At 44.8% G+C, this 22,487-nt stretch overlaps 2 protein-coding genes across 2 annotated transcripts; one reads left to right on the top strand and one right to left on the bottom strand.

Moving 5' to 3' along the window:
• Window positions 1-2,192: 2,192 nt before the first annotated feature.
• LOC121539976 (protein mono-ADP-ribosyltransferase PARP16) lies at window positions 2,193-6,647 on the top strand. The gene is made up of 7 exons (XM_041848625.2): window positions 2,193-2,275; window positions 3,047-3,246; window positions 3,560-3,697; window positions 4,389-4,595; window positions 4,827-4,998; window positions 5,281-5,425; window positions 6,175-6,647. The coding sequence occupies exons 2-7, from the start codon at window positions 3,055-3,057 to the stop codon at window positions 6,308-6,310; spliced, it is 990 nt and encodes a 329-aa protein (XP_041704559.2). The 5' UTR covers window positions 2,193-2,275; window positions 3,047-3,054; the 3' UTR covers window positions 6,311-6,647.
• Window positions 6,648-17,807: 11,160 nt separating this feature from the next.
• si:ch73-330k17.3 (IGFBP domain-containing protein) lies at window positions 17,808-20,623 on the bottom strand. The gene is made up of 4 exons (XM_041848626.2): window positions 20,131-20,623; window positions 18,778-18,865; window positions 18,273-18,489; window positions 17,808-18,067 (listed from the first exon to the last, which is right to left on the bottom strand). Exons 1-4 carry the CDS (start codon window positions 20,504-20,506, stop codon window positions 18,008-18,010), a joined length of 741 nt encoding a protein of 246 aa, XP_041704560.1. The 5' UTR covers window positions 20,507-20,623; the 3' UTR covers window positions 17,808-18,007.
• Between the last annotated feature and the right edge of the window lie 1,864 nt (window positions 20,624-22,487).

The following is a 22,487-nucleotide window of genomic DNA, read 5'->3' as shown; positions in this document are numbered from 1 at the left end:
ATAGACTGACGAGTTTCAGAAGAAAGTTATTTGTTTCTGGCCATTTTGAGCCTGTAATTGAACCCACAATTGCTGATGCTCCAGATACCCAACTAGTCTCAAGAAGGCTAGCACCCCAATGGTGGAACAAGCTTTTTTTTACTATTTTCTACATTGCAGAATAATAGTGAAGACATCAAAACTATGAAATAACACATATGGAATCATGTAGTAACCAAAAAAGTGTTAAACAAATCTAAATATATTTTATATTTGAGATTCTTCAAATAGCCACCCTTTGCCTTGATGACAGCTTTGCACACTCTTGGCATTCTCTCAACCAGCTTCACATGGAATGCTTTTCCAACAGTCTTGAGGGAGGTCCCACATATGCTGAGCACTTGTTGGCTGCTTTTCCTTCACTCTGCGGTCCGACTCAAACCATCTCAATTTGGTTGAGGTCGGGGGATTGTGGAGGCCAGGTCATCTGATACAGCACTCCATCACTCTCTTTCTTGGTAAAATAGCCCTTACAAAGCCTGGAGGGGTGTTGGGTCATTGTCCTGTTGAAAAACAAATGATAGTCCCACTAAGCCCAAACCAGATGGGATGGCGTATCACTGCAGAATGCTGTGGTAGCCATGCTGGTTAAGTGTGCCTTGAATTCTAAATAAATCACAGACTATGTCACCAGCAAAGCACCCCCACACCATAACACCTCCTCCTCCATACTTTACGGTGGGAAATACGCATGTGGAGATCGTCCGTTCACCCACACCGCGTCTCACAAAGACACAGCGGTTGGAACCAAAAATCTCCAATTTGGACTCCAGACCAAAGGACAAATTTCCACCAGTCTAATGTCCATTGCTCGTGTTTCTTGGCCCAAGCATGTCTCTTCTTATTATTGGTGTCCTTTAGTAGCTGTTTCTTTGCAGCAATTCGACCATGAAGGCCTGATTCACACAGTCTCCTCTGAACAGTTGATGTTGGGATGTGTCTGTTACTTGAACTCTGTGAAGCATTTATTTGGGCTGCAATTTCTGAGGCTGGTAACTTTAATGAACTTATCCTCCGCAGCAGAGGTAACTCTGGGTCTTCCATTCCTGTGGCGGTCCTCATGAGAGCCAGTTTCATCATAGCACTTGATGGTTTTTGGTGACTGCCTCATGAAGCTGGTTGAGAGAATGCCAAGAGTGTGCAAAGCTGTCATCAAGGCAAAGGGTGGCTATTTGAAGAATCTCAAATATAAAATATATTTTGATTTGTTTAACACTTTTTTGGTTACTACATGATTCCATGTGTGTTATTTCATAGTTTTGATGTCTTCACTATTATTCTACAATGTAGAAAATAGTAAAAATAAAGAAAAACCCTTGAATGAGTAGATGTCCAAACTTTTGCCTGGTACTGTATATCTCAAGAAGCAGCCCCTGCATAAAGAGAGGCACATTTCCAGTAAAATAAACTGTGGGACTATTCCATCGATGCCACCAGCCTACGCCACCCAATGTCCTCCATCATCCAACCCCAAGTTCATCCCTGTGAGCAACATACACAACTCTAGAGACTGCAAGACTAGTTGTCTTTAAATCGTGAGTCTTCACTACGTGGCCGGTTACATGGTTCCAGCAGAGGGTTTCCACTAGTTACCACAGCCACAAAGTCAAAATTGACTATGTTGTAAAAATTCATGAAAACAAACATTAGCTTTTTTTAAAAATCTTAATTTAAGGTTAGGGTTAGGCATAAGGTTAGCAGTGTGGTTAAGGTTAGGGTTAGGTTTAAAAATCACATTTTAATAAGATCAATTGTAGAAATAGGAGGGGTTTATGACTTGTAGATGTGGTAACTAGTGACGACCCCATCAGAGAGGAAGAGGCGAAGCGAGAGGATTTACTCAGCCCAAAATCTGTCAGTGTGAGATAAGTGTTCTTATTATACCTCAGTGGATATAAGGCTTTTTTGTATGGAGGTCTATGAGAGTGTCGAATTCCGTGAGGCTTATTTGATCGAACAGAAGTTTCGTAATGTTTAGTCTGTTACATATGTACTGATATAAGTGGATGCACGTGGAATTCCGGTAATTTTGAGAAAAACGACGTGGTTGTGCTTGTTAATTCACACGCGTATCTGCTCTCTCATTGGCTAGAATTGTCCCACCTCATCTCGCCTGCCTTCGACCATTGAGGACATGTATTTCCATCGTTAGAGCGGTCAGTCGGCTATCTTTTCAATATATTAAATTATCTTTGGGACCAGTCGAACCAGTGGGAGGTAACTGGGGCTCACTCAGGTAGGTTTTTTAAGCAATCCGTTTTTTAATATATCCTCGAAAGTCTAGTTATTACTAGTTGACAAGTACATAAAGACGGTTTAGTATTGTTTGTGAGCCAGATCTCTTGCTATCTGTCGGATATGCTAATTCGTTTATGCTAAGCTAACGTTAGCTATCCAGCTAACTACCAGCTTCATCTAACGTTAGTTAACTCTCATATTTAGTATGACTGACCCACGTTGTTTTATTAAGATAGCCTAAGATACGTTTGTAAAGTAGCATTGTGTCTCTTTAAACGAAGTGTTTAACATTATCATAATGAACCAACAGGTTTTGTTGACATATGGCACAACTATGTAAACATCATTAGCTAACTAGCTATAGCCCGTGGCTGGCTACACATGCTATTTGCGCTCAATCTTTACCACCAAAGGCTAGTTAACAAGCCAACCGGGTCAATGCTTTTCTGAATCTATTCTGATTAGAAGGGTCCTGCCACATCTCTATTTAAATCTAAAGGCGTCCCTCCACATTTGAATGGTTTCACACAGTAGCAGATTTCGCACAATCAATATCCTGTTTATACATGTCTATTATTACATTTCACATTTACATTTTCGTCATTTAGCAGATGCTCTTATCCAGAGCGACTTACAAATTGGTGCAGTCACCTTATGATAGCCAGTGGGACAACCACTTTACAATTTTTTTTTTTTTTATCTGTCAATGATGTCGTGTCCATATACAATTGGGACCTGCAGACACGTCTCTTATCTTCCGTGTCTACAGTGTTGGGAATGCAGCCGCCACTCCCACCGGATGAAGTCAGAGAGCTGGTGTGTTCCTGTCTTCACAGGGACCCAGTAGCCGCTGACCTGAGATGCAGCCTGTTTGTGGCCGCTGCTCAGAGCTACAAGAGGGACTCAGTGCTCAGACCCTACCCCGCCAGATACATCAGAGACACAGACACCAAGGACTTTGATGAGCTGGTGAGGAATCGGACAGGACAGAAAACACTGATATTTTCCCATATCAAAAGATTATTTATTTATTTTATTTTACCTTTATTTAACTAGGCAAGTCAGTTAAGAACAAATTCTTATTTACAATGACGGCCTTCAATGTTTGACTTATAATTCAAAACTTCAAATGTAGCCTTTCTGCTAGAATTCAAACACATTATTCAGCATCACTGTGTACCATACCCGTCCAGTTGGTGCTGCAATGTACTGTAATCAATACTGTACTGTGTTGATGTAGCCGCGTCTCCTGGGTTATAAACTGCTCTCGTGTTCCTCCCAGCTGTCAGATGTGAGCAGTTTGCCTGGTGTGAGGGAGTTGGTGAGACTGAGACCTGGTGAAGCAGACCATCATCTGGCTCTCACACACTGGCTTCTCTCCTCCAAGAGCTTCGCTGTGAAGACACTGCAGAAAGACGAGGTAAAGGCAATGTCAATAACATGATCACCTCACTATCAACATTCTCCGTTTGTTGGATGTTCCTGCCAGTTTAGAATTACCATCTTTACCCAACACCTAACAATCATGTCAAGGGGTTTGGATCTCTTGGCGTAACAGCTAAGTTATTCTGCTGACAGTTGCTGGTCCCGGGTTCGAGTCCTGGCCAGGGATTGGCCCTTGAATTGACTGCAAATATTTGATGTCCCTGTTCCCCTTCTCCTCTGCTGCCCCCCACCAGTATGTCAAGCTCTGTAACCTGACAGAGATCTCTGCTGCCCCCCACCAGTATGTCAAGCTCTGTAACCTGACAGAGATCTCTGCTGCCCCCCACCAGTATGTCAAGCTCTGTAACCTGAAGGAGATCTCTGCTGCCCCCCACCAGTATGTCAAGCTCTATAACCTGACAGAGATCTCTGCTGCCCCCCACCAGTATGTCAAGCTCTGTAACCTGAAGGAGATCTCTGCTGCCCCCCACCAGTATGTCAAGCTCTGTAACCTGACAGAGATCTCTGCTGCCCCCCACCAGTATGTCAAGCTCTGTAACCTGACAGAGATCTCTGCTGCCCCCCACCAGTATGTCAAGCTCTGTAACCTGACAGAGATCTCTGCTGCCCCCCACCAGTATGTCAAGCTCTGTAACCTGACAGAGATCTCTGCTGCCCCCCACCAGTATGTCAAGCTCTGTAACCTGACGGAGAGTGAGGGGATCTCTACGCCGGTCCCAGACTTCCTGTTTGAGCTGGAGTACTGCGACCAGATGAACGTTAAGTTTGAGAAGACACGGGCGGGACGCGACCTCTTGTATGCATTCCACGGCAGCCGACTGGAGAACTTTCATTCTATCATCCACAACGGACTACACTGCCACCTCAACAAGGTCAGTGCAGAAATATGGCAGCCCCACCAGGCCTGTTATGATGATGATGATCCTTTTTATTTATTTGGTTCCCAGTAGCCCTACTTGAATATATATTTTCAGATTGATGGTTGATTGATATGTTCACGGATAATTGTTATGTTTGAGTCAATAGCCAATGTTAGCTACAAAATAAATGGACTTGTATTGATGAAGTTGCAGAATAAAAAATAAAAAAAATGTTCCCCACAGACGTCGTTGTTCGGAGAGGGCACCTACCTCACCAGTGACCTCAGCATGGCGGTCCTCTACAGTCCCCATGGCAACGGTTGGCGTGACAGTCTCCTGGGACCATTGCTAAGCTGTGTCGCCATGTGTGAGGTCATCGACCACCCAGACGTGAAGTGCCAGGTGAAGAGGAAAGGTACATTTTCACAACATCCAGGATGCTTTATAACAGATGAGTGGAGACTCGGTACGCCTCTCCTCTGAGTCTGGTTCCTCTCACGGTTTCTTTCTTCTAGGGAGTTTTCTCCTTTTTCATCTGCTTGCTCTTAGGGGTTGAGGCCGGGTTACTGTAATGCACTTTTTGATGTGAAAAGGGCTTTTTGATTAATTTGATTGATTGATGGACAATGCTACAGGAATGTAAACAATGGCTACCTCCTAAACCCTGTCAATAATCATTTCCCTAAATCTGTTTCAGACTCCGAGACCATTGACCGGCAGCGATCCAGAGCCAGGAACAGCGAAGGAGGAGAGGTCCCTCAGAAGTACTTTGTGGTCACCAACAATCAGCTGCTCCGAGTCAAGTACCTGCTAGTGTACTCTCAGAGAAGACATCTGTCCAGGTGAGTCACTCACTACCTGTATGGACGGAGCACTACTATTAAATGCTAACACGTCTTTGACAAACGGCTAACTGGATGTACAAATGCGGTCAAATATATTGGTACCCTTGCACTTTATAATCGAGCAGAATGTTCTGTTTTTTTCTTTTCAAAACTGGTTCAATGGCAATGTCTACCCTGTAGGCACCTGCAACTTACCACAGGTGAGATTGGTTACACAGTGAACAAGAATCATTGCCTCCAACAAAAATAATTTAGAATAATTTAGTCCAGGCCATTTTTTAATTTGAAGTAAAACAATCTCAATTTCACTTATATTTGTTAGTTTTTTTTGGTCCTGTGCAGTTACAAATCAAACAACGTAAACACAACGTTTTTTCAACATCAAGTGATTTTATAAGAAATAGTATGTATGCACGCATGACTGTAAGTCGCTTTGGATAAAAGCGTCTGCTAAATGGCATTATTATTATTATTATTATTATTATTTAAATAGTGAATCATGCAAGGGGTGCCAATATATTTTACCATCTGTATTATCTTTGCTGCCCTCTAGTGGTGTCTTTGTGTGTTGCCAGTACATTGGGAAAAGGAGGAACTTTCCAGCATGGCGTCAGCAGATGCTTCAGATTTTCATTGCCGTTCCAACTCCTATATGCGTTTTTACTTCTTCTGTAGAGCAGATGTAGTCTTTTGACTTGTGTGATGTGATTGTAATGTGATTTTTTTTTTTGGTGACGTGTTTCCAGACATTCCCGGGGCAGATCGTGGCTGGTCAGACATCACTTTGCCATCATGATGAGTCTGTACCTGCTGCTACTCATCTTCATCGGTGCCTTCAACTCCACCACGTTCCTCTCCTTCTGGAACCGGCTCTTCCGGTGATGTCACAACCACAGGACACACACACACACACACACTCTTCTCGGGGGACGTCACAATCAAATCACTGGACCACACTCTTTCCGTGACATCACAGGACATGCTCTTCTGTTGACATCACAGGACGGCCATGACACTTTTCCACTGCAGCCCCAGTTTGTCTAGCCTGAGGCTCTCTGGTGTTTTACTGGGGAATAGTTTCCTTTCCGTCCCCAGCGTTTACCCTAAGGCACATGTGTGAAACTCATTCCACGGAGGGCCGAGTGTCTGCGGTTTTATTGCTCCTACCTTATAGTTGATTGATGAATTAAGGTCACTGATTAGTAAATAACTCCCCTCACCTGATTTGTCGAGGTCTTAATTGAAAGGGAAAAACCAAAAACCCACAGACAGTAGGCCCTCCATGACATGAGTTTGACGCCACTGCACTTAGGACTTGGGAAGAGCAGTGTGTCAAGTTCAACAACCTCTGAATATTCAACAGTTTCTTATGAGAAGGAATAGTTCATCGAGACATGGACCATTCTTCTCATTCATAGTGCCTTCCCTAACACAGAGACAGACGGAAAGACAGACAGACAGACAGACAGGAGACACAGGACAGGACAGGAGACACAGGACAGGACAGGAGACGGACAACGGACAGGAGACGGACAACGGACAGGAGACAGACAGCCAGACAGAACAGGACAGGAGACACAGGACAGGACAGGAGACAGACAGGACAGGAGACGGACAACGGACAGGACAGGAGACAGACAGCCAGACAGGACAGAAGACGGACAACGGACAGGACAGGAGACAGACAAGACAGACTGGACAGCAGACAGACAAGACAGGACAGCAGACAGCCAGACGTGGGAAAATAGAACAAGCATACTATTGCACCTTAACACTGTTTCCCTTTCATGTTTTTCCATCTCCCATCCCTTAGTATGTACAGTATGCATGGTTATATCACCCTAATGCTGTTTCCACATGGTTATTACAACTCTATGGTTATAATAATAATAATATAATAACATGCCATTTAGCAGACACTTTTATCCAAAGCGACTTACAGTCATGTGTGCATACATTTTTACGTATGGGTGGTCCCGGGGATCGAACCCACTACCCTGGCGTTACAAGCGCCATGCTCTACCAACTAAGGCTGTTTTCACATTGAAGGAGACCATGCTTTGAGTCATTTCCTGTTGTTGAAAGGAAACTTTATCATGGACTACAATTGTGCAATGTGGCTGTACAACAATGTGACCCGCAATGGCAAACCTATAGACAAACAGGATACCGTTTCCTGTGTGGACAGGCACTGTCTTCCCGACCAAACGGATGCTTAAAGGTAGCCACGAGCAACACCGCACATATTGAGATGAGCGAGATTTTTTGACTTCGCTCTCACACAGTGACGCACAGTATCTGCGCGCGCGCACGGGTTTGCTTCATGCTGATAAAGCGCGGTCGCCACGAGACCAAAGCATGGGAGAAGTTGAGCCTAGCGCTTCAACGCTCTTACTGGTTGCGGAAATTGACCCACGATGCTGTTTACTTCCTCCATCTACGTAATAACGTCGACCTTTTTAACGTCACTTTAACAAACAGGTTGGAGGTCAATTTTCAGGACACCGAGTAACAGTAATAATTCAAAATTTCCCTCATGAATATGTGATTTTGCAGACGCTTTTATCCAAAGAGGCTTACAGTGATGCGTGCATACATTTTAACCTATGGGTGGTCCCGGGAATCGAACCCCACTACCCTGGCGTTGCAAGCACCATGCTCCACCAACTGAGCTACAGGGGACCATTGTAAAGGATAGGAATGTAGGTCTACTTCCTAAATTAACTGGTCTTGAAATGGAATTGACCCTGCTAAAAAAATATACACAGTGCATTTGGAAAAATATTCAGACCCCTTGACTTTTTCCACATTTTGTTACGTTACAGCCTTTTTCTAAAATTGATAAAATTGTTTTTTAAAAGGTTTTTAGACATTTTTCCGAGATTATATATATATATATTTTTTTAATAATAAGTAATTCAGACCATTTTGTTGCAGCACCTTTTGGCAGCGATTACAGCTTCAAGTCTTCTTGGGTATGACGCTACAAGCTTGGCACACCAGTATTTGAGGGTTTCTCCCATTCTTCTCTGCAGATCCTCTCAAGCTCTGTCAGCTTGGATGGGGAGCGTCGCTGCACAGCTATTTTCAGGTCTCTCCAGAGATGTTCGATCGGGTTCAAGTTCGGGCTCTGAATGTCCTCCTGCGTTGGCTTGCCTGTGTGTTTAGGGTCGTTGTCCTGTTAGAAGGTGAACCTTCGCCCCAGTGTGAGTTCCTGAGCGCTCTGGAGCAGGTTTTCATCAAGAATCTCTCTGTACTTTGTTCCTTTCATCTTTCCCTCGATCCTGACTAGTCTCCCAGTCCCTGCTGCTGAAAAACATCCCCACAGCATGATGCTGCCACCACCATGCTTCACCGTAGGGATGGTGCCAGGTTTCCTCCAGACTTGACACTTGGCATTCAGGCCAAAGAGTTCAATCTTGGTTTCATCAGACCAGAGAATCTTGTTTCTCATGGTCTGAGAGGCCTTTAGGTGCCTTTTGGCAAACTCCAAGCGGGCTGTCAATGATCTGTTACTGAGGAGTGGCTTCCGTCTGGCCAATCTACCATAAAGGCCTGATTGGTGGAGTGCTGCAGAGATGGTTGTCCTTCTGGAAGGTTCTCCCATCTCCACAGAGGAACTCTGGAGCTCTGTCAGAGTGACCATCGGGTTCATGGACATCTCCGTGACCAAGGCTCTTCTCCCCCGATTGCTCAGTTTGGCCGGGAGGCCAGCTCTAGGAAGAGTCTTGGTAGTTCCAAACTTATTCCATTTAAGAATGATGGAGGCCACTGTGTTCTTGGGAACCTTCAATGCTGCAGAAATTTTTTGGTACCCTTCCCCAGAGCTGTGCATCAACACAATCCTGTCTCGGAGCTCTACGGACAATTCCTTCGACATCATGGCTTGGTTTTTGCTCTGACATGCAGTCAACTGTGGGACTTTATGGAGACAGGTGTGTGCCTTTCCAAATCATGTCCAATCAATTGCATTTACCACAGGTGGACTCCAATCAAGTTGTAGAAACATCTCAAGGATTGACCAATGGAAACAGGATGCAGCTGAGCTCAATTTCAAGTCTCATAGCAAAGGGTCTGAATACTTATGTAAATAAGGTCTTTTAATTTTTTTTATACATTAGCAAAAATGTCTAAACCTGTTTTCGCTTTGTCATTATGGGGTATTGTCTGTAGATTGATTAGGGGGGGGGAAAATAAGTGTATCCATTTTAGAATACGGCTGTAATGTAACAAAATGTGGAAAAAGGGAAGGGGTCTGAATACTTTCCAAATGCACTGTATACAGTTAAATTGATTAAATTAATTAAATTGTGCTCAGTTTTTTTTTTTATTGTTGCACAACTACTTACCTTTTGCCTTACGCTTAGCGAATATCAAATACTGCTAAGATTGTTGCTGTCATCAGTAATCACTGCTATATAGAATTCTTCTGGGTCGTATTCATTAGTGTACACAGAAGCAAAATGTAGCAAAAAAAGGATTCCTGCCAATGTAGTCCTTGTATCTGTACATGATCTTGGTGGTCAACTTCTTTGTCTAGTTGTTTTGTTTCTTCACCTCATGACCAGCGGAGGACTTTCCACGGTTGTTTTTATAACGGTTTGAGTTAGTATATGCTTTGCTGTTGTACTTTTATAATGATAAATCACATATATATATATGTATGTGGGTATTTAACCACTTGAATTCGTCAAGAGGACCCTAATTATTGAAGACATGTTATATATTCCTTATATTTAATTGTTTTATTGTTATAAGATATTCCCAAAACAATCATATCACATTAAATGTGCTTTTGTATCGCTTATGACATTTAGATTTCTTACAGTTGATCTCGATCGTAACAAATATATTTTGTTTTCTTTCCCTTTTTTGAGACAAACTTTAATTCAAGTGGATTATAGCTGCAACATATTTCGCTTACAGTGCTTTCTAAAGAAAGAAAAGGGCTGAAATATCGCATCTCAACAGAAAAGGGCTTGAAATATCACATCTCAACAGCACTTGACAAGCTATACAAGATTAGACAAAAGGCTGTTTCTCTTAAACTCAAAGGATTTGAGGTTGGAGTATTCAGATATTACTAAGTATAAAAAAAAGAGAAAATAGTACTGTCAGGGACCGTGGCCTGTAATGAAAATGGACTGGTTGGTTGGGTGATACACTACTTGGCAAAAGTATGTGGACATCTGCTCGTCGAACATCTCATTCCAAAATCATGGCCATTAATATGGAGTTGGCCCCCCCTTTGCTGCTACAACAGCCTCCACTCTTCTGGGAAGGCTTTCCACTAGATGTTGGAACATTGCTACAGGGACTTGCTTCCATTCAGCCACAAGAGCATTAGTGAGGTCGGGCACTGATGTTGGGTGATTAGGCCTGGCTTGTAGTCGGCGTTCCAATTCATCCCAAAGGTGTTCGATGGGATTGAGGTCAGGGCTCTGTGCAGGCCAGTCAAGTTCTTCCACACCGATCTGGACAAACCATTTCTGTATGGCCCTCGCTTTGTGCACCGGGGCATTATCATGCTGAAACAGAAAAGGGCCTTCCCCAAACTGTTGCCACAAAGTTGAAAGCGCAGACTCTTCATTGTATGCTGTAGCGTTAAGATTTCCCTTCACTGGGACTAAGGGGCCTAGCCCGAACCATGAAAAACAGCCACAGACCATTATTCCTCCACCAAACTTTACAGTTGGCATTATGCATTCGGGCACGTAAGGTTCTCCTGGCATCCGCCAAACCCAGATTCGTCCGTCGGACTGCCAGAGGGTGAAGCGTGATTCATCACTCCAGAGAATGCGTTTCCACTGCTCCAGAGTCCAATGGCAGCGAGCTTTACACCACTCCAGCCGATGCTTGGAATTGCGCATGGTGATCTTAGGCTTGTGTGCGGTTGCTCGGCCATGGAAACCCATTTCATGAAGCTCCCGACGAACAGTTATTGTGCTGACATTGCTTCGAGAGGCAGTTTGGAACTTGGTAGTGAGTGTTGCAACCGAGGACAGATTCAGCACCGCTTCAGTACTCGCTGGTCCCGTTCTGTGACCTTGTGTGGCCTACCACTTTGCGGCTGAGCCGTTGTTGCTCCTAGATGTTTCCACTTTACAATAACAGCACTTACAGTTGACCGGGGCAGCTCTAGCAGGGCAGAAATTTGACGAACTGACTTGTTGGAAAGGTGGCATCCCTATGACGGTGCCACGTTGAAAGTCACTGAGCTCTTCAGTACGGGCCATTCTACTGTCAATGCTTGTCTATGGAGATTGCATGGCTGTGTGCTTGTCACGATCGTCAGGGAGAGAAGTAGACCAATGCGCAGCGTGTTGAATGAACATGTTTAGAATATATTTAATAAAGCACGAACAAAACAATAAATGACTCGTAACGTCCAACGGTAAACAAATACCGACACGGAACAAAAACCCACAACCACAAGGTGAAAACAGACAGTTTAAATATGGCTCCCAATCAGAGACAACCAGCGAACAGCTGACACTCGTTGCCTCTGATTGGGAGTCACTCAGGCAAACACAGAAATAGACAACCTAGAACACCCAACATAGAAACAGAACACATAAACGAACACACCCTGGCTCAACATACAGAGTCCCGGAGCCAGAGCGTGACAGTACCCCCCCCTAAAGGCGCGGACTGCGACCGCGCCTCAACAAAACCCACACAGGGGAGGGCTGGGTGGGCATTCCTCCTCGGAGGCGGCTCCGGCTCCGGCTCCGGGCTTGACCACCACCCTTCCATAATTCCCCCGTAGCGCCCCTGGTCCGGTCTGACCCCGCTGGCTGGATCTGGACTGGACATCGACGGAGCGGATTGCTTACGCTCCGTTGTGGAGCAGCTGACCGGTACCTGATCAGGCACCAGACTGACGACGCGCACCCCTGGCTTGGCGCGTGAGGCAGGAACGGACCGGACCTGGCTGACGATGCGCCCCCTGGCTTGGTGCGTGGAGCAGCAACGGACCGACCGGGCTGACGATACGCACCCCTGGCTTGGTGCGTGGAGCCGGAACGGGCCTCACCGGACTGACGACTCGCACCCTTGGCTTGGTGCGTGGAGCAGCGACGGGCCTTACCAGGCTGACGACTCGCACCCCGCGCTTGGTGCGAGTAGCAGGAACGGGCTGAACCAGGCTGACGACTCGCACCCCTGGCTTGGTGCGAGTGGCAGGAACGGGCTGGACCAGGCTGACGACTCGCACCCCTGGCTTGGTGCGAGTGGCAGGAACGGGCTGGACCAGGCTGACGACGCACACCGTAGGCTTGGTGCGTGGAGCAGGGACAGGCCGGGCTGGGCTGGCGACGCACACCGTAGGCTTGGTGCGTGGAGCAGGGACAGGCCGGGCTGGGCTGGCGACGCACACCGTAGGCTTGGTGCGTGGAGCAGGGACAGGCCGGGCTGGGCTGGCGACGCACACCTTAGGCTTGGTGCGTGGAGCAGGGACAGGCCGAACTGGGCTGGCGACGCACCCCGTAGGCTTGGTGCGTGGAGCAGGAACAGGCCAGACTGGGCTGTCGACGCACACCGTAGGCTTGGTGCGAGAGGCAGGAACAGGCCGGACCGTACTGGGGACACACACCACTGGCCCTACGCAGGGATCAGGAACGGGCCGGACCGGACTGGTAACACACCCCAGTACCTCTCGCCGTGCCTCCACACTTTCCCTCTCCTCTGTGACCAGTAGCCCCCTTAACCTGGCGGCCTCCTCTGCCAATCCGCTGGGCCGCTCTGCCGCGGTCTCCTGCTGGCCCGTCGTCCACGGCGTTAGCCCCCCCTAAAAAATTTCTGGGGGTCTCTCTTCCCCGTGGGCCAGGCCTCTATATTTCTCGCCCAACTCTCGCTCTCCTGCTTCCAACTCCAGCCATTCTGCTCCTCCTTAGGCTTGACCCAGTCGAGACTCTTCCTCCACTGTTCCCAAGTCTATCCACTCTGCTCTTTACAAGGCTGGACCCAGTCGAGGTTGCCACGGAGATCTGCAAGCGATTCCCCTGGCGATGGCTCCTGGACACGCTGCTTGGTCCAGTTTTGGTGGGTTTTTCTGTCACGATCGTCAGGGAGAGAAGTAGACCAATGCGCAGCGTGTTGAATGAACATGTTTAGAATATATTTAATAAAGCACGAACAAAACAATAAATGACTCGTAACGTCCAACGGTAAACAAATACCGACACGGAACAAAAACCCACAACCACAAGGTGAAAACAGACAGTTTAAATATGGCTCCCAATCAGAGACAACCAGCGAACAGCTGACACTCGTTGCCTCTGATTGGGAGTCACTCAGGCAAACACAGAAATAGACAACCTAGAACACCCAACATAGAAACAGAACACATAAACGAACACACCCTGGCTCAACATACAGAGTCCCGGAGCCAGAGCGTGACAGTGCTTGATTTTATACACCTGTCAGCAACTGGTGTGGCTGAAATAGCCGAATCCACTAATTTGAATGTAGGTCCACATATTTTTGAATATATAGTGTATGTCTATATGGGTGTTGTCGTGTGTTGAGATGGGGATGTTATCCTGTGGAGAGATGATTTGTGAGATGGGGATGTTGTCTTGTGTAGAGATGATTTGTGAGATGGGGACGTTATCCTGTGTAGAGATTATTTGTGAGATGGGGACGTTATCCTGTGTAGAGATGAGAAGAACCATAAAAGGTTGTTTGATGTATAACTTCCAGTTCTGAGTCTCATTGGTCTGTGTGTTCCTCCGTATTGTAACTTTATCATGCTGCCTGTCAGTGGGAATGCTTTATGACACCTGGATCCCTGAAGGTCCATTCTTATCAACAGGACCAATATACGGGCTTGATAACAGTGGCGGCTAGCTTTGTTCACCGAGGAGTCTGCCATACACAAACTATTATGTAAATAAGTCACTGCCTGGTCTGTCCCTGTCCAGATAACACAAGGCTGTCCCTGTCAATGTTATTGGATAGAAGAAGAAAAACTAGTTTAGTCAGTAAGGATGGATTTACGTAAATTAACATGCTTTTGAATCATAGTATATTGAAATCTGTAGTGCAATCCTGCATCAATAGTTTACTTACAAACTGAAAACATTTTTGCAAAGGGTCAGTTTGCAAAAAGCAATTTGTAGCTTAGCATTTTATGACTTAAAACAATTATATTTCTCAACTGATATATGAATCAATAAGTACAATATGTTCCCTCGGACCAGATTTTATAAAATATTTTCATTAGAACAAAGTTGGTTCCAGAAGAAAGTTAATAGCTGCAAAAAACATAAACACCAAATCACTTATCTGTCAATTTCATAATTTTTCATTTATCCAACCTTGATGTACTTTTTGTGCCCTACATTCCCTCTGGAAAATAACAGATGCAAAGTTTAAAATTCATCCCTAAACATCCAAACTAGGTGGTTTATCAGATCTGACAATGTTTTTATTAATTGATACCTTTTGAAACTACAAATTGTACGGAGAAGCAGACCACATCCTCTTGGTCTTTATCACAGTCCTAAGTGGTGTTTCAGAAGCCTATGATTGTAACTGAAGGTATCAAACATGTCTGTGGAATGACTGAAAACTGCTCAATGAAGACCTACTGTGAAAAAATGACCACGTGTACTTGTCAATTCGTTTCTTTTTCTTGATTAACTATTTCTTCACCAGAACCCACTTTTATATGAACCAGACAGACGTCTGAAGGACGTCCAGAGAACAACCAGGCTATTGTTGGGCCGGGCAGTAGTTCTGTCTTCTAGAGAACAACCAGGCTATTGTTGGGCCGGGCAGTAGTTCTGTCTTCTAGAGAACAACCAGGCTATTGTTGGGCCGGGCAGTAGTTCTGTCTTCTAGAGAACAACCAGGCTATTGTTGGGCCGGGCAGTAGTTCTGTCTTCTAGAGAACAACCAGGCTATTGTTGGGCCGGGCAGTAGTTCTGTCTTCTAGAGAACAACCAGGCTATTGTTGGGCCGGGCAGTAGTTCTGTCTTCTAGAGAACAACCAGGCTATTGTTGGGCCGGGCAGTAGTTCTGTCTTCTAGAGAACAACCAGGCTATTGTTGGGCCGGGCAGTAGTTCTGTCTTCTAGAGAACAACCAGGCTATTGTTGGGCCGGGCAGTAGTTCTGTCTTCTACTGACTGTTATTGCAGGCTCATAAACACTCAGTTATTCAGTAACCTCTATGCAGGTGTACAGTGCTTTCAAAAAGTGTTCACACTCCTTGATATTTTCCACATTTTGTTATGTTACAGCGTGAATTAAAAAAAAAATATATATATATATAATTGTCACTGGCCTACACACAATACTTTATTTTACTTCTGCTCTTTTTTTCTCAACACTTTTTTTGTTGTTGTTTTATTCTTACTTTTTTTGTTTAAAATAAATGCACTGTTGGTTAAGGGCTGTAAGTAAGCATTTCACTGTAATGTCTGCACCTGTTGTATTCGGCGCATGTGACCAATAAAATTTGATTTGATTTGATTTGATTTGGAATACCCCATAATGTCAAAGTGGAATTATGTTTTTAGACATTTTTACAAATTCATTAAAAATGAAAAGCTGAAATGTCTTGAGTCAATAAGTATTCAATAGTATTTGTTATGGCAAGCCTAAATAAGTTCAGGAGTAAACATGTGCTTGACAAGTCACATAAGTTGCATGGACTCACTCTTATGTGCAATAATAACATGATTTTTTTATGACTACCTATAATATGATTCGTGGTCCTCTGTAGCTCAGCTGGTAGAGCACGGCGCTTGTAACGCCAAGGTAGTGGGTTCGATCCCCGGGACCACCCATACACAAAAAAAAATGTATGCACGCACGACTGTAAGTCGCTTTGGATAAAAGCGTCTGCTAAATGGCATATTATTTATTATGACTACCTCATCTCTGTACCCCACACATACAATTATCTGTAAGGTCCCTCAGTCGAGCAGGGAATTTCAAACACAATTTCAACCACAAAGACCAGGGAGGTTTTCCAATGCCTCACAAAGAAGGGCTCCTATTGGTAGATGGGTAAAAAATAGAAAAGTAGACATTGAATATCCCTTTGAGCATGGTGCTGTTATTAATTACACTGTGGATGGTGCATCAATACACCCAGTCACTACAAAGATACAGGCGTCCTTCCTAACTCAGTTGCCGGATAGGAAGGAAACCGCTCAGGGATTTCACCATGAGGCCAATGGTGATTTTAAATTCAGTTACAGAGTTTAATGGCTGTGATAGAAGAAAACGGAGGATGGATCAACAACATTGTAGTTACTCCACAATACTAACTTATTTGATAGAGTGAAAAAAAAGGAAGCCTGTACAGAATACAAATATTCCAAAACATGCATCCTGTTTGCAACAAGGCACCAAAGTAATACTGCAAGAAAATGTGGCAAAGCAATTCACTTTTGGTCCTGAAAACAAAGTGTTATGTTTGGGGCAAATCCCACCACTCCATATTTTAAAGCATAGTGGTGGCTGCATTATGTTATGGGTATGCTTGTAATCATCAAGGACTGGGGAGTTTTTCAGGAATAAAAAAGAAACAGAATGGAACTAAGCACAGGCAAAATCCTAGAGGAAAACCTGGTTCAGTCTGCTTTCCACCAGACACTGGGAGATGAATTCACCTTTCAGCAGGACAATAACCTAAAACACAAGGCCAAATCTTCACTGAAGTTGCTTACCAAGAAGACAGTGAGTGTTCCTGAGTGGCCGAGTTACAGTTTTGACTTAAATCTACTTGACAATCTATGGCAAGACCTGAAAATGATTGTATAGCAATGATCAACAACCAATTTGACAGAGCTTGAAGAATTTTGAAAAGAATAATGGGCAAAAATGTTGCACAATCCAGGTGTGGAAAGCTCTTAGAGACTTACCCAGAAATACTTTCTGTTATTGCTGCCAAATTTGCTTCTACAAAAAGTATTGACTCAGGGGTGTAGATACTTACGTCAATTAAATATTTATGTATTTCATTTTCAATACATTTGCAAAAATGTCTAAAAACATGTTTTCACTTTGTCATTATGGGGTGTTGTGTGTAGATGGATGAGACATTTTATTTCAAATTCATTTTGAATTCAGGCTGTAACACAACAAAATGTGGAACATGTCAACGGGTATGAATAGTTTCTGAAGGCGCTGCTTTAAAACTGTCTCAGAAGGACACTGCTTGTCAGAGGGGATTAGAGTATTGCTCTGTCTTAGTTCACTCCCTCTCATCTCAACCTTAACCTCATCGGTCAATAATCAATTCAAACCGAGCATGTACTCAGAAAGATTGGATACTCCGATTTGTGTTGTTATTGTACCCCCAAAAAACTGTAACATATTAGATCCACTACATTAAACAACTTGGGGGTATGTAAGGACACGTCGTAATTTACAAAATATAATTTTTTATTCACAAAATTCAATATGCAGTCAATTTATCACATTCAAAAAATGTACACAGGCAATGTGTGCACCACAAAATCTGATTATTGTCAAGTCATTCAAGTAATGTGTATTTGAAAATAGCTGCCAGTCAGTATCTGTAACATACTGTATCAGTGGACATTTAGTTTCTTCTCAAAGAATCAGTTCACAGCATTTGGACATCCAGGCACCAAGCACACAAAATACCCCTCCGCATTACTCTGGTGAGGAAAAAGATACACACAATTCAAAAGGTGAAGAAATGTATTATTCCAAAACAAGGCTGTGAATGTTCAATCCATTATAAGAAATATATAGCATTTACAACTGCTACCCTAGTGTAGATGCCACCATGAAAATGCTGTCATACAGTTAGAATTCTGGGTATGATTAGTCCGTTCGAAAACTTGGCATGCTGCAGCTCACCTGTAGGTTGTGGTGGCAGACGGGGAGGTTGTGGCGGCGGTGGGGCTCGGCCAGGTGGTTGTGAACACACCTCCCAAAGCGGTGCAGGCAGGCAGGGTCTGAAGGGGCACAGGTCTGGGGGCAGGAGGCTGAGGAAGGGGGTCTCAGGACCAGACAGCTGGAGCATGACGTGTGCTGGCAGGTACCATGACACTCCTGCTTCTCCAGGGACACTGACCTGCCGCAGGGAGAGAGAGTAAACCATAGAGCTTGTAAAGGACATGAAAAGGGTAGAACATGGGAGGCAAGTGAGGAGAGTAAAAGGAGTTTGTGTGGGAACTGAGAGGTAGAGTTGGGGGGGTCAATTAAAATTAAAATTCTGACAGATTTAATAGAATTGACCCCAACTTTTGAGAATTATTCTTAAAGTGTTTCCAGACCAGGAAAACAGGGGAGGGAGAGAGGGAGAGAGGGAATGGACTGTGGGTTCGGACTGAGATGTCCCAGTCCAGATATATTCACCCACCTGGCAGAGCACACCTCATTAGGATTGGCCTGACAGTACTCCCAGGTGCATTCTGGGCGACAGGACTCCACATCCAGGGTCTCCAGCACTGCCAGGAAAAAAACAGCTTATGAGACAAAGGAAGGTAAACAACCTAATCCATACATTACTATTCATGTCATACGAGCTAATCCATACATTACTATTCATGTTATACGACCTAATCCATACATTACTATTCATGCCAAGCTCGTAAAACTACTACTACTACTAGTAGTGTGTAAAACAATGAAAGGTGACCACTATGAGCATCCATCCTATATAGAGCGATCTTTAGTGGTCAGACTTTGCTATCTTTCTGTGATGTCAGATATATTAAATAGGAGAATCTACAACAATTGAATCCTTTAACTATACAGACGATAGTAGCAGGTAGGATCATTCATTTCACCATGAATTCAGATAACAGGTAGGACCATTTATTTCACCATGAGTCTAGACAACAGGTAGGACCATTTATTTCACCATGAGTCTAGACAACAGGTAGGACCATTTATTTCACCATGAGTCTAGACAACAGGTAGGACCATTTATTTCACCATGAGTCTAGATAACAGGTGTAATTATGTGTTAACGGTTAACAGGAGAAAGTGTCTTTGATTCAAAGGATTCCTTAACCGACACTATCGCTTTTCACAGCTCGTAAAATAAGAATAGCAATAATCACGGCCAATTTCTGGTGCGTACGTCTTCACAGCTCAATTGATTACATCTCAGGTATCAAATGCACATTGTATTACCTGATTTAGTATTGCATTAAAAACAACATTTGCATAATTTAATGATTCATTACACGTCAGCCACCGTGTATGAGCACCAGACCGTGATTCTGAAGCACAGCTGCAGCGCTTCTCATTCAAAACCAATGAGATTTTATCATGCATCATGTATAGTTCAGCAGGGGCGCAACTTTGGTTTTTAGAAGTGTGGGGGGGGACATGTAAAAAAAAAAATCCAGTCGGATAAACGCTCCAAACAGCCTACCCGACCGCTCGGAGGTGTCCGCATGGTCCTAAAGCACACCATTGCCTCGTTTTGTATCACACTCCAATTTTAAAATTGGGGTGGGGGGGACAAAAATCCCCCGTCCCCAGTGAAAGTTGCGCCCCTGCAGTGACACTGTTCTATCATCTAGGTCCAAGGACATTCTCCTCCTTGATTTCACCACAGTGCACTCTTCTTATAGTGAATGCGGTTACTGTAATCAACCCACTTCTAGTGACCAAATTGTCCTGCACAGATGTGATCACCATAAGATGAGTGCATTGTATAACATGGCGGACGGGGGGACTGTTGTCCGTCAGTGTATCCTACCTGCTTCACAGATCCCTTTACGCTCCTCTGCGTCTGGTCTTCCCTCAGCAGCCGAGACAGAGACCTGGTAGACACACAGCAGCGCCTCGTCACACTTCCCCAGGTAGTCCCAGGTCCCCCCGCAGCTCTCCCCAGCGGTCCTGGCGCAGGCCGGGCAGCAGCCGCACACCCCCGTGGTCAGGCCGCCCTTACACTGGAGCTTCAGGGCCCGGCGGTGGGTGCAGTGGATCCTGTCGCAGGGCGGGCAGTGGAGGGACTGGAGGGTCTGGGACTGGGCCACGGATCGGGGTGTGGTCTCCGACCCTGACACCCCTACTGCTGCTGCTGCTGCTGCTACCAACACCCACATCTGTGTATGACAACGACCGATGATCATTCTGACGGTGTCGTGTGTGAGGTGAGAGGACACGGTGAGGACCTTTTTATATGGTCGTCGTTGTGTTTACTCCACGAGCAACACCTTGGCAGTTTACTAGGCACCACCTCTCCACCCCCAGCGGCAGCCAATGGATGGAGGGGGGGGGGGGGGTATAACAGTAAGGGTGCCGTGTTACCCATCAACCCCCCACTATCTTTACCATCTCCTTTGTTGTTGTTTGTTCTTTCCAAATAAATCTTTCTTTCGGAGTGATTCTGTAGTAGATAAGCTCGTTCCAGGTCAGGTGTAGAAGACTCTTACAAAGACCCTTTGTAATACAAGTCACATGACGACAACCGAGCGGGGCAATTCAGTGGGATCAGACAGTCACCTTCTCGCAAGGCCAAAAGGACAAGATTAGGACATTGGCAGGTTATCTGAACAACCCTCTGGGCTTTCTAAAAGTACGGAGGCCCGTAATAAATGTCTAGCGAGTCGTGTGTCTAAAAACGAATAGGTACACGACGTCTCTGAGGTCAGACCCTTGACCCTTGACCTGATATCAATCAACTGCCGCTCTGCTGCAAGAATGATGAAATATCACAGCTGAGCACTATTATGGCAGCAAAAAGTTTAAGGGAGAGTCTGATGAAGGAGATTAACTCCCTTACTTCAATGGAAATAAACGGTTTATTGACGTTAAGGTAATTAGTAACTCGTTCACCAGACTCTTCCCATTATGCTCTGTGCACAATTAGCAGACCAACCCACAAAATAACATTAAAATATCTCACAAATTCAAAAACGCTTTTAAAAAATAAGCAACATAATTGTAACAATTAATTTCTTAAATTGAGTGCATAAAAAAACCCCACTGCCGTCTTTAATATAATGCTCCTATGTCCAATGCCAATCCAGATAAATCAAATCAAAATCAAATCAAATTTTATTGGCCACATGCGCCGAATACAACAGGTGCAGACATTACAGTGAAATGCTTACTTACAGCCCTTAACCAACAGTGCATTTATTTTTAACAAAAAAGTAAAAATAAAACAACAACAAAAAAAGTGTTGAGAAAAAAAGAGCAGAAGTTAAATAAAATAACAGTAGGGAGGCTATATATACAGGGGGGTACTGGTGCAGAGTCAATCTGCGGGGGCACCGGCTAGTTGAGGTAGTTGAAGTAATATGTACATGTGGGTAGAGTTAAAGTGACTATGCATAAATAATTAACAGAGTAGCAGCAGCGTAAAAGGATGGGGTGGGGGGGGCAGTGCAAATAGTCCGGGTAGCCATGATTAGCTGTTCAGGAGTCTTATGGCTTAGGGGTAGAAGCTGTTGAGAAGTCTTTTGGACCTAGACTTGGCACTCCGGTACCGCTTGCCGTGCGGAAGCAGAGAGAACAGTCTATGACTAGGGTGGCTGGAGTCTTTGACAATTTTGAGGGCCTTCCTCTGACACCGCCTGGTATAGAGGTCCTGGATGGCAGGAAGCTTGGCCCCAGTGATGTACTGGGCCGTACGCACTACCCTTTGTAGCGCCTTGCGGTCGGAGGCCGAGCAGTTGCCATACCAGGCGGTGATGCAATCAGTCAGGATGCTCTCGATGGTGCAGCTGTAGAATTTTTTGAGGATCTGAGGACCCATGCCAAATCTTTTCAGTCTCCTGAGGGGGAAAAGGCTTTGTTGTGCCCTCTTCACAACTGTCTTGGTGTGTTTGGACCATGATAGTTCGTTGGTCTTGATGTGGACACCAAGGAACTTGAAACTCTCAACCCGTTCCACTACAGCCCCGTCGATGAGAATGGGGGCGTGTTCAGTCCGCTTTTTTTCCCTGTAGTCCACGATCAGCTCCTTTGTCTTGCTCACATTGAGGGAGAGGTTGTTGTCCTGGTACCACACTGCCAGGTCTCTAACCTCCTCCCTGTAGGCTGTCTCATCGTTGTCGGTGATCAGGCCTACCACTGTTGTGTCGTCGGCAAACTTAATGATGGTGT

Source organism: Coregonus clupeaformis, unplaced genomic scaffold (genome assembly GCF_020615455.1).
Source record: "Coregonus clupeaformis isolate EN_2021a unplaced genomic scaffold, ASM2061545v1 scaf2043, whole genome shotgun sequence".
Taxonomy (NCBI): domain Eukaryota; kingdom Metazoa; phylum Chordata; class Actinopteri; order Salmoniformes; family Salmonidae; genus Coregonus; species Coregonus clupeaformis.
The sequence above is the reverse complement of the archived record's forward strand: the minus strand, read 5'-3'. Positions and strand labels throughout refer to the sequence as shown.

What these genes read in the sequence shown, in the direction of transcription:
- LOC121539976 (XM_041848625.2), top strand. Translation starts at nt 3,055, where the DNA reads ATGCAGCCGCCACTCCCACCGGATGAAGTCAGAGAGCTGGTGTGTTCC. An exon ending in AGACACTGCAGAAAGACGAG is followed by an intron (nt 3,698 to 4,388) that starts GTAAAGGCAATG and finishes GCCCCCCACCAG; the next exon opens with TATGTCAAGCTCTGTAACCT. An exon ending in GTGCCAGGTGAAGAGGAAAG is followed by an intron (nt 4,999 to 5,280) that starts GTACATTTTCAC and finishes AATCTGTTTCAG; the next exon opens with ACTCCGAGACCATTGACCGG.
- si:ch73-330k17.3 (XM_041848626.2), bottom strand. Translation starts at nt 20,506, where the DNA reads ATGATCATCGGTCGTTGTCATACACAGATGTGGGTGTTGGTAGCAGCA. An exon ending in TAAAGGGATCTGTGAAGCAG is followed by an intron (nt 18,866 to 20,130) that starts GTAGGATACACT and finishes TTTTCCTGGCAG; the next exon opens with TGCTGGAGACCCTGGATGTG. An exon ending in AATGAGGTGTGCTCTGCCAG is followed by an intron (nt 18,490 to 18,777) that starts GTGGGTGAATAT and finishes TCCCTGCGGCAG; the next exon opens with GTCAGTGTCCCTGGAGAAGC.